Source organism: Myxine glutinosa, chromosome 11 (assembly GCF_964187855.1).
Source record: "Myxine glutinosa chromosome 11, kmMyxGlut1.1, whole genome shotgun sequence".
NCBI lineage: Eukaryota > Metazoa > Chordata > Myxini > Myxiniformes > Myxinidae > Myxine > Myxine glutinosa.
Window position 1 is genome coordinate 89,579,544 of NC_136271.1, and position 12,055 is coordinate 89,591,598.

Sequence of the window (12,055 nt, forward strand, 5' to 3'; positions counted from 1 at the left end):
TAATATCACCATACTCCACCTGTGATAAAATGCAGCACATCCATGTCGTAATCCTGATTATTGAAGTATGCACCTTGTTTTTCTGCCCTTTTTCTAGGATGACAATATCACTGTTGGCAGTGATGGAATGCTCAACTTTAAATCACTTGCCCTGTCCGATTCAGGGATGTACCAATGCATAGCAGAAAATCTGCATGGAAAAGCGTACACTAATGCAGAACTACGTGTGCTGGGTAAGCAGGTGACTTTCTAAATTCAGTCAGGGCTCATGGAGGAGCAAAATAAAAAGCTCAAAGGGTTTTCAACTGGTATAATACAAAAAGCGGACACTCGATGGATATACAAGCACAACCTCGAAGAGCAGACGGGGCATGGCGAGGAGAACAAGAACGGCACTCGGTAGAGCGCACACCTCCGCCAGGCACAACACTGTACATTGTGTATCCCACTGTTAGGCCGGATGTGCATTCAGATCTGAATCAAAATCGAATTGGCTTGCCCTTGTCACCTAACCAACCCGTCCACCTAGTTTTGTTGTAACTCGTCCACAACTTTTTAAAAATATTGTGCTACATATTGTTTTTGCCCCCTTTTCTCAATGGTGAAGAATCACTTAAAAATTCTTGTATCCGGATCCGGATCTTCACCAAAATTTAATCAATTCGTCCTTATCACCCACCCATCCTGTCCACCAGGTTTTGCCCGAATCTGTCCACAACTTTTTGAGATATCGCGTTCAGAGACAGACAAACCAACAGGGGTGAAAATAATAGGTGGCGAGGTAATTAGCAGGGACAAAAATGATCTTCAAACAAAACACAGTGCTTGCATTTATCCATATCCAATAATTTTGATTGAATTGAGTGAAGACCTTTTGTGAATGTGCAATTAAAAAAAAAAAGTCATTATGTTAGAGGAATGTCGATTAAGACAGTTATAACTTTACACATTACCTCTGCCACCAAAGGTGGGAGAAGGTTGTGTTTTCACCCCTGTCTTTCTTTTTGTCTATAAATAGGATGTCTCAAAAAGTTGTGGACCGATTTGGGCGACATTTGGTGGGGATGTGTGTGTGTGGCAAGGACGAAATGATTAGATTTTGGTGACGATCCGGATCCAGACACTATAATTCTTCAAGGGATTCATCACTATCGAGAGGTGGGACCAAAATGATATATAGCACGATATTTCAAAAAGTTGTGGACGAGTTCTGACCAAACAAGGTTGATGAGTGTTGGTTAGGCGACAAGAACAAGCCAATTTTGATTTTGGTTCAGGTCCGGATCCACATTCGGGCTATGAGTGGGGTACAAAAGGTGAACTGTTCAGCTTGGCGGAGGTATGCACTCTACCGAGCGCCGTTCTAGTTACTACCTATTTTTAGCTCACCTGGAACGTAGTTCCGTGGAGCTTATGCAATAGTGCGTCATCTGTCCGTCAGTCCGTAAACACTTGCAACTTCTTCTCCAAAACTGCTGATGGGATTGTGACTAAATTTGGCACAAATTATATTTGGTATGTTGCAACTCGACTTTGTTTACGGCATTAAAAAATTGGGATCTAACCCAATTACCAGGGATCAAAGTAGATCTAGGTTTGACCCCCCCAAAATAGATATTTGCTTTTTTTCTCTGAAACCACACACACAATGTCGATGAAACTTGACCACAACCTTCATCACCCGTGATGTACCAAAGTTTGTTCACGGCATTAAAAAAATTGAAGTCAAAGGAAGTCTACTCGTATTTGCTCTATTTTTTCATCCCAATTGAAATAAAATAGGTATTTGCTCTATTTTTTTCTTTTTGTATACAAGATTGAGGTATGCACTCTTTTATGGTATGGTATGTTTTTTTATGTTTTTTTTTTAGGTATGTTTAGGTATTTTTTTTATTTTATTGAGGCTCGTGTAAGAGCTAAGATCAATCACAAAAAAAACAAAAAAAAAAACAATCAGACACACAAAACATACAATAAAGGGAGCGGAGACAAGATGGGGAGAGAGAGGGAAGCACACAAGTACAACAGCAGAGAACAGGGACATCAGGAGATCTGTGGGAGGGAGAGGACTTGGGGGGAGGAGGCATGGGAAGTGGGGGGGGGGGGGGTATTAAACACAAGGACACCAAGGACTGACAGGAAAGTAGTTGGTATTTCAAAAAAGTGGATCTGGGGTGAATTAGCGGGGGTAGAGAAGATCAAGGTTTTGGATAGGGGAATATAAGAGATGGTGGTGAACAGCTGTTTTAAAGTCCGAGGTGGAGGAGTGGGATTGAAGAGAGTGAGGGAGTTTGTTCCAGAGGCGGGAGTAAAGAGGAATGAAGGAGTGAAGGTGAGCAGAGAGCCGAGATTTCGGCAGTTTAACCATCAGAGGGTTGCTGGCAGATCTTGTGCGACCTGTAGGAATATTTGGGGGACAGAGCACATACAGAGCTGGGGGAGCAAGGCCGGATAGGAGTCGGTAGAAGACAGAAAGACCACCAACCTGCCTGCGGTGAGTGAGTGAAATGCCCTCACAATCAGCTCATTGCGGGAGATTCCAATGATTCTGAAAGCTTTGGTTTCAACAGCGTGAAGCCGAGCCAGGTGTGAGGCAGGAGCACCAGCCCAGAGGGGAAAGCAGTATTCCATTGAGCTGCGGATGAAAGCTTTGGTTTCAACAGCGCAAAGCTGAGGCAGGTGTGAGGCAGGAGCACCAGCCCAGAGGGGAGAGCAGTATTCCATTGAGCTGCGGATGAAAGCGTTGTATGTGGTGCGGAGCTCAGGTGTTCCAAGGAAGGACTTCGCACGACGGAGGATGCCCAGTCGTCGACTGACTTTGGAGGCCAGCTTGGAAATGTGGTTTTCCCAAGAAAGATCATGGCAGATAGTGAGACCCAAAAGCTTGAGTGACAGAACTTATTGGAGAGGATTGTTGAGGAAGTAGATGGGAGGGTTGTCCAGTCAGTCTTTTCGGAGAGACATTGTAAGAGTGTGAGATTTGTCAGGATTGAAAGACATGTTCCACTTGTTTGACCAGTCTGTGCTTTTGTCCAGGTCTGCAGAGAGTGAGGAGGCTGCAAAGTGCCGATCTGAGGGATGAGGTATGGAGGGGCAGAGAGTGGAATCATCAGCAAAGAGATATAGAGGATTTTCCATAGAGTCGGAGAGATCATTGATGAAGACCAGAAAAAGCACAGGGCCCAGAACACTACCTTGGGGAACTCCAGCCAGCACAGGAAGGGGAGATGAGAGAAATCCATTCAGGGCCACACGTTGACTACAACCAGAGAGGAAGTCCACAAGCCATGCGGGGAGATTTCCACGGATACCGTAGGAGGAGAGTTTGGTGAGCAGAGCGGGGTGCCTGACCATATCCAAGGCACGTGATATGTCAAGGGAGACAGCTCTGATTTCCTGTTTGGCATTGAGGACCTCCATCCATTGTTGAGACAGCAGAAGCAGCATCGCCAGAGTCGAGTGATCTGGAATGAAACCAAATTGATGATCAGAGATCAAGCCATTGGAGAAGAGGAAGGATTTGATATCCGAAGCAATGATGGATTCCATGACTTTGCTGATAATTGGAAGCAGGCTGATTGGTCTGTCGTTGCAAGGATCTGTTTTTGCACGTTTTTTGTGTAACGCGGTGATGTTGGCTGATTTCCAAGTGGATGGCAGATGACCTTGAGCAAAAGAGAGGGTGAAGAGAACAGAGAGAGGGTGTGAAAGAGCGGCAGAGCATGATTTTAGGACCCGTGGGCTGATGCCGTCTGGTCCAGTTGCAGAATCAGTCAATGTTTGACAGAAACTTCTCCACCTTGTCAGAAGAGAAGGACACAGAGTCCAGGAACAGCTGGTTTCGACTGGGCAAGGTGGGTACAGAGAGAGATGTGTTTGGGACACAATATTTTGAGGCAAACACAGAGTTGAGGCATTTTGCTTTGTCACCTGCGATGTCAACTGTGTAGCGATTTGAGGTAAGGGAGGGGATGGACGGGGCAGAAACACCATAAACAAATTTGACCAGACGTCACCAGGATTTGGAGGAAGGAGACAAGTTTCAGAGTTCAGTCTTGAGAGTAGAGAGATAGTGCTTCCTGGCACTCCTGAGGGTAGACATACACTTGTTCCGAGCTTGGTGGAAGGAACTGAGATTGCCTTCAGTTGGATTAGCCTTCCAAGAGGCAAAGGCAAGTTGTTTCAGGGCAACTGCCTCACCACGAGATTCAGTGTTTACTTTGGAAGAATTCCCAGGAAGAGTTGATGTCAGAGACAGTAGAGATGGGAGACCAGTCCAGATGATTGATGGCTGCTTGCAGACCGTGCCAGTCGGCCTGAGTGAAATGCCAGAGTCGTTGATGCTGAGGAGACTCTGAGAATGGCCAGAGAGATGTCCACTTTAACAAGCACATGATCAGAAGAACCGATTGGAGCAGAAGAAGAGCAGCAGACATTTGCACTGAAGTTTGTCATAACCAAGTCTAGAAGAGAAGATGCTCCGTTGACTGAGATCCGGGTCGGGAAATTGACAGATTGTGTCAGTCCCAGTGAGTCGCAGAAGTCCTTTGCTGAGGTGCCATGGCTAGTGAGAGAGGAACCCACACCCAGCCAGCTGGCATGATGACAGTTGAAGTCGCCACATACGAGGAAGAGAGAGTTGGGATGAGTGGATAGAAGTTGGTCCATGTTGTCAGACAGGGAGATGTAAATGGAGTCATCACTGTTTGGAGGATGGAACAGAACACATATGAACAAAAGGTGGGAGCGGATAGTAAGCTGTAGTCAGAGGTACTCCTGGGGGTGGGGTGGAGAGAGGGCAGTGCTAGGAGAGTGAGGAAGAGCGTTTTTGATAAAGATAGCCACCGCATCACCAGGACGAGGCTCAGGTCTATCATACTGGAGGAGGGAGTAACCAAGAAGAGATGAACAGGCCTACATGATGAACCTCTTCTCCGAAACGACACACACACACTTTTGATTAAACTTGATCACAATCTTCATCACCCATGATGTAGCAATGTTTGTTCACAGCATTAGAAAAGTCGGGGTGTAAGGAGGGTCTAGGGGGGGGGGGGGGGGGAGGAGTTGTTGTTGTTGGGAGGGGGTCCCCACCAAAATAGGTTTTTTTTTGTTTGTTTGTTTAATGTCTTATGATTACATTAGTATGACTCTACATGCGGCCCTGTCTTCCAGCAACCATTGGATACCGTGATAATGTTTAAAATTCCTTTAGTCGCTGTAGTATACTGCTTTATTCTCCCAGGTGAGTGCCCAGGGGTATTTCCCTTATTTTTATTGTTTGTGACAGTCACAAGTTACATCAGCCTTACAAAAGTAAAAAAATAAATATATAACCTTTGTAATAGCCTTACAAAAGTAAAAGCAATTATTTTTGGTTAAGTCATAACCTTCAGTACGACTCAACATTCCTGTTCAACACTTTCAATCCTCAGCCATTGCTCCAGAGTTTTCCACTGAGCCGGCATCAAAGATTGTCCTGGCTGCACGTGGAGGTGGAGTTGCCTTACAGTGCCTCGGTCGTGCGGCACCTCAGCCTACAATCAAATGGAGCCGAAACGCTGAGATGCTCACAAGCTCTCAAGGAAGGTGAGGTCCTTTATTGGTCGACTGATGCTTGTTAATCAAGGTTTTCAAGGTGATACTCAATGTGTTGATCAGTGATTCCTTCGTGTGGCAAGTTTGGATGTTGATGACAACTTGAATGCCTTGTATCCACCTCCATGTATGTCACGTACATCTGTAACCACTATTGCCACATTACCCTGACAACCCTTATGGATATCTCAATGGCTTGTTGAGGAGGCCTACATGATGAACCTCAAATTAAATTAAATAAATTGTGAGGCCTATGCAGAGCCATGCTGAGAGTTGTAGCAATCTGAGAGAATAATGGAATCAACATAACAGAGCTCTCTGACTCACTCCCACCCTTTATTAACTTTTCTCCCTCTCCGATCTCCTCCATTGCTCTGACAGAGTTTACACCCAAACCGTGAACTTCTCCTTTCTTCCCACTGTGGTTAGAATACCTTCATCAATGTACTGTTTATTTTGTTTGTCCTACCTGCCCACTGATGAAGAACGATGCAAGTCTTTATAATTAAAACTAGTTTTCCACGCCACTGAGATATCAATTATTTGGTGTAATAATTGTTGTAGGGTTTGTTGTTGTATTGTTGGAGCTGCTGTAGGGTTTGTTTCTGTATTAGTGCCCCCTAATGTTAATTGAACCCCAGAGTTTCCTAGACCCTCAAGTACCAGTACTAAATCGCTATTTAAATTTTTTTCTTCTTCTTCTCCACTCCCACTTCTCGAACTGTATCAATATCCGAGCTGTATCCCGGATCCGTCTGTGACTTTTGGAATGAAATTTTCCATCAATATTGAGAATAATTGGGTTGCATACATTTTTTTTGACGTTGACCTTATTTAAAGGTCATAATCCAATTATAGTAATTTTAACATTTTTTTGACCTTGACCTTATTTAAAGGTCATAATCCAATTATAGTCATTTTAAACATTTTTTTGACCTTGACCTTATTTAAAGGCCATAATCCAATTATAGTCATTTAAAACATTTTTTGACCTTGACCTTATTTAAAGGTCATAATCCAATTATAGTCATTTTAAACATTTTTTTGACCTTCACCTTATTTAAAGGCCATAATCCAATTATAGTCATTTTAAACATTTTTTGACCTTGACCTTATTTAAAGGTCATAATCCAATTATAGTCATTTTAAACATTTTTCACCATAAGTTGACCTAGGTTTGTCTGATCAGAACGAAATTGACTCTCTCGATATCCTAGACCAAGGCCCATTTATGTTTAATTTACATGATACCCCTCCAGGTTAAAGGTCAAGGTGTTAGACCCCTAGAAGTATTGAACCACCATTTAGATTTTTTGTCCCTTTTTTCTGTCAACGTCCGAACTGTATCTCGGATCAGGCTTGGACTGTCGGAATGAAATTTCGCATCAATAATGAGAATAAAAGGTATGCGGGGTTGACAATTTGCTTTCCCTTGACCTAATTTAAGGTCATGACCCAATTATAGACATTTTATCATTTTTCATGAAAACTCGACTAAGGTTTGTCTTATACGACCGAAATTCCCTTCTTTAGATAGCATAGAGCAAGGTGAGTTTATGCTTATTTTACCTTATACCCCTCCAGGTTGAAGGTCAAGGTGAAATGGTGGTCTGAAAAAAATTGCTTTTTGTCATCGCTCAGTTTTGCCAATGCAGAATCTCAAAGACTGCCTGGCCTTCCAATATGTTCTTGCATCATAATAGTGTACCTGCACTGAGGTTGTGCACCTGATATTTGATTAGAATCCTTGACCTACTTTTCTCGGATTGTGACCTAATTAACAAAAAACACCTCAAATTGAATAATTTGAATAATTGATCAAAACTTGAATAATTCTCTTCCGATTTACATGATGTTGAATTTTATGGATAGATTGTAGATGGGGATATATTTTCTTAATTTACACTCTATCCCTAAATGTCGAAGTCCAAGGTCATATGGTAGTCCAAAAAGAGTATGGCCATCATTGGATGCCGGGGGAAGATTACCCTTGGTGATCACTTCATGATCACAGATATTTTATGCTTGTAGTTATTATTATTATGCTTGCTGTGCTTTGAGCAGTTTAATATTACCCTATCCTCTCTTCTTCTGGTTGTTAGTCTCTTCTGGTTCATGATATAACTTGTCAGAAATTGATTGATGTGTCCTTGCCTCCCCCAACCATCCCACAAAATCCCCATCCTATAACATGTATTTATTGTAATTTTCTGCCCTACGATAACATTGTTACAAATTTGTAATTTTTTCAGCACTTTTTGTGACATAATCACTTAGCGTACAAGTGCATTACCTTGCGAAGCCATTCTGGCTTGAGCATATGTACACATTTTGGAAAATATCTCAAGAAAAAGTATGGAAGAGGATGGGGTGGCAAAAATAAGGGAAAGTGTGGTTGGAAAAAAAAAGTTGTTACAATATTAGAGATTCTAGAAAATGTGTGCTTCATTTTAAATAATAAATACTTTAAAAGTAACACTTCAAATTGTGTCAGTTTTTGTTTATTGGACACTTTGTTTTTCCCTTCAAAGGGAAATGTGATATTCTAGATTTCTTTCATTTGATTGGGTGTTGTTTTCAACATCAGGAGGAAAGTGGTGGACGATGGAAATCTCATCATAGCAAATCTCACTGATGCAGATGAAGGAAGTTACACTTGCTTTGCTGAAAATTATCTGGGAAAAGCCAAAAATGTTTACACGCTCAAACTGAAAAGTAAGTATACTGTGAAACAATTTCTCAGAATTCATTATGAGAGCCTATTCTGGCTGCTGTGTCACAATCAGTCGGTCTTCTGCACCCATTGAATGCTGAGCAAACATTATGAAGGAATGAACATTGTTTTTGTATCCCTTGTCATAATCATTTTCTTTGCCTCCGCTGACAAAGTTTCCGGAGGCATTATGTTTTTGGGTTGTCCGTCCGGCTGTCCGGCTGGCTATCCGGCTGTGCGTCCGTGCATCCGTGATAGGTTTTCATTATTGTGATAACTTGAGAACGGCTGAAGGGAACTAAGTCGAGCTTAGTACAAGTATGTATAATTATGTAAAGACAAGCAGATTAGATTATGTGGTCAAGAGGTCAAAGGTCAGAGTTCCTGTTAGGTAAAAATTCTGTTTCTGTGCTAACTTGTGAACCAGTGATGGTATTTTGACCAAACTTGGTACAAGTATGTATAATGATGGAATAATGTGGGTGAAGGCATATTGGCAGACGCCGTGACGTCAAAGAGTGCCGTTCTAGTTTGTATCTGGAGGCTCATGGAAGAGAGCAGAATGGCAGGGAATAAAAAAGAAAGGAGTGAATACGGTCGAAAGGAGTGAATTAGTGAAATTAGGATTAGTGGGAATGAGATCAAGGGGAGGGGGAGAAGGACACTTGGGGTGAACAAGCTGAATGAAACACAGCAAGAAGGGGAAGGGGAAAGTGGGGATGAAACAGAAAAGGAACAAACCAACCGGCAACTAACAAATGAAAATATGTGAGGGAAGGGGGGAAGGGTGGGGGGGGGGGGGGAGGGGGGGGACACAATAACCTGGAAAAAGGGAATGGTTAGGAATGGGGTCATTTGGGGTAGAGGAGATCATGAGTATGGATTGGGAGGGGGGGTGGAGGGGGGAAAGGGTGGCATTTAATAGTGGTGAACAGTTGTCTTGAAGCCCTGGAGGGAAGAATGGGACTGAGCAGCCTGTGTAAGTTGATTCCACAGGTCAGAGAATAGAGGAACAAATGAGTGGAATTGAACAGTGAGGAAATGACTGGCTGACCATGTGTGCCCTGCAGAAAGATAGGAGGGACAGAGGCAAGAGACACAATAAAAAAAAACTGTCAAATATAATCAGCATATTTTACCTTAAACCATGAATATAAACCAGAACTTACACATTCAAAACCACGATTGCACAGGGTGAACAAAGTGAATGATAAAACACATTCCTGCAGAATATCAGTGTTGCATGTGATGTATCCAGTGTTGCACGTAATGTCTCCAGTGTTGCACGTGATGTCTCCTGTGTTGCACGTGATGTATCCAGTGTTGCACGTGATGTATCCAGTGTTGCACGTGATGTCTCCAGTGTTGCACGTGATGTCTCCAGTGTTGCACGTGATGTATCCAGTGTTGCACGTGATGTATACTGTGTTGCACGTGATGTATCCAGTGTTGCACGTGATGTATCCAGCGTTGCACGTGATGTATCCAGTGTTGCACGTGATGTATCCAGTGTTGAACGTGATGTCTCCAGTGTTGCATGTGATGTATCGTGTTGCAAGTGATGTATCCAGCGTTGCACGTGATGTATCCAGTGTTGCACGTGATGTATCCTGTGTTGCACGTGATGTATCCAGTGTTGCACGTGATGTATCCAGTGTTGCACGTGATGTATCCAGTGTTGCACGTGATGTATCCAGTGTTGCACGTGATGTATCCAGTGTTGCACGTGATGTATCCAGTGTTGCACGTGATGTATCCAGACAATGTTATCCAAACAAACTTTTTGTTTCTTATCTGCCCAAAGAATCCTCGAACAATAATTTCAATTTGGATTTACACCAATACCATGCAACGTCTCCATCAATAAATGTGCCTGAATTATATTGAAAGCCGATTAAAAATCCATAAACAGGAACTCGTGCACAAAGACGCTTCTTTCTCAAGGTGTTCGTACACTTTATGTAACAGAATTATGGCTGCATCTTGACCATCTCTCTTTTCCCAATAAGCAAATTGAAAAGGATCCATGCATGCCTTCACCTGCTCCACAAGGATGTTTCTCACAACCATTTCTAAACATCGCATGGGTATTGCAGTTAATGCTATTGGTTTATAATCATTAAAATGACCGGATTGGGTATTTTAGCTACAAGTACAATGGCAGACGGCATCCACAACAGCATAACTACTTGAGAGTCCTATGACAAGCTCAGACCCTAAATAACCTCCACCATACTAATTATTAGCAGCTTGGAAGGATCATTCTCCTGAAAGTCTTCATATTATTGTCCGGCAATTTTGTGGTCTCCCGTTGAATTCATTTCCAATTTATTTATTTTTTCATTATTTTTAATTTAATGTTTTTAAATCTTTCCATCTATTTTTCCAATATTGAAAAAAAAAAAAATCCAATTTCTTTTTTTAATTAGCATGTTTCCCAGAGGGAGATAATCTTGGTGTTAGTCTTGGTGTCAATGATGTCCTCCTTTTTGGGGGAAAAAAATGTTTGTTTTCATTGTACGGCAGAATTGTCAAGTGCTACCAAGTAGTTAATATTACGAGTTGACTATACCGGGAACCATCAGCGATCTCTGATCGCAGCCCTCTAGTTGTCAATAGAATTGTGTGATAGGGTCTTTAACCTTGCGCAGTGACAACAACAGATATAATTGATCTGCCAGAATGGAGACTTTGGTGCACATCACTTGGATAAACCACTGTCATCAAAGTGGAGGTGTAAACATGTTTATTACACTCCCAAGAGGGACGTCTGAAAATAGACATATTGTATGTAGTACCAGTGACAAAACTTCTTTATTCTGCAGTCAACCGACTTTTTGAGCCCAGAAGCCTTCCTTCTAAAGCGTCATGGCTTCACCCCTTCAGCAGATGCCATATGATTTCCCCTAATCCTGGTGGATTTATTTTCTTGCCCAAACATATTGGTGAATCTAATGTGCATTCTTTTTCTGCATCATGATGAACTTAACAATAATTTTTATGTCTTCTTCACTTGCACTTTCTCTTCCATAGTCACATTTTTGGTGATAGATTCCTGAAACATAAAGTAAGAAATCTTGATTATTTTACCAGCATTTACGTAAATAATGAGACTATACATAGGATTTTGCGATCACCTAGACATTTTGCTTAAAAGCTGCAAGTGGAGGATGGGGAGAATGGAAGGGGAAGCTTTTTGTATTACCCTCATATTGACAAGTAGGTGTATCTATAATAACTAGATGGTATTGATAGAATACTTACCCTAAGCAGTAAACTTGGTGCGAGCCAACTCTTGTTTTTTGAACTTTTTTTGAACTTTGATCTAATATGGCTGCCAGACTATGTGAGCGATTACATCATAAATTTATATCCTCTAATATAATTGTTGCATAGAACACGCTCAATAAATTAAAAACTGATCAGACTAAGGGTTGTCCCTGTCACATTATGGCGTCATAATTACAACACCAATGACGTCATCGCTAACAACAGCTCTTCCCCATGCGGAGTTCTTTACAATGAGCGGAGTTCTTTACAATGAGCCATATTTCAATTTTTTCCATTGAGTGGTTTCGGAGATATAGAGGTGCAACTTTTTTCGATTTTTCCAAGATGGCGCCTGTACCACGTCACCAATGACGTCATAATTATCATTAGAACAATTCTACAGGAGGAGCCACTCATATTCTGAAAATTTAGTGTCCATCGGACTAACAGTTGCAGAGGAATTTTTGTTTTATT

General features: G+C 42.0%; 1 protein-coding gene across 1 annotated transcript in view; it reads left to right on the forward strand.

Moving 5' to 3' along the window:
- LOC137436175 (contactin-1) overlaps positions 1–12,055 on the forward strand; it is a 202,195-nt gene that overhangs the window by 124,728 nt on the left and 65,412 nt on the right. Inside the window, exons 11-13 of the mRNA XM_078786860.1 lie at positions 98–233; positions 5,436–5,589; positions 8,186–8,313. Of these exons, the coding sequence (XP_078642986.1) occupies positions 98–233; positions 5,436–5,589; positions 8,186–8,313 (418 nt within the window). The remainder of the gene's footprint in view (positions 1–97; positions 234–5,435; positions 5,590–8,185; positions 8,314–12,055) is intronic.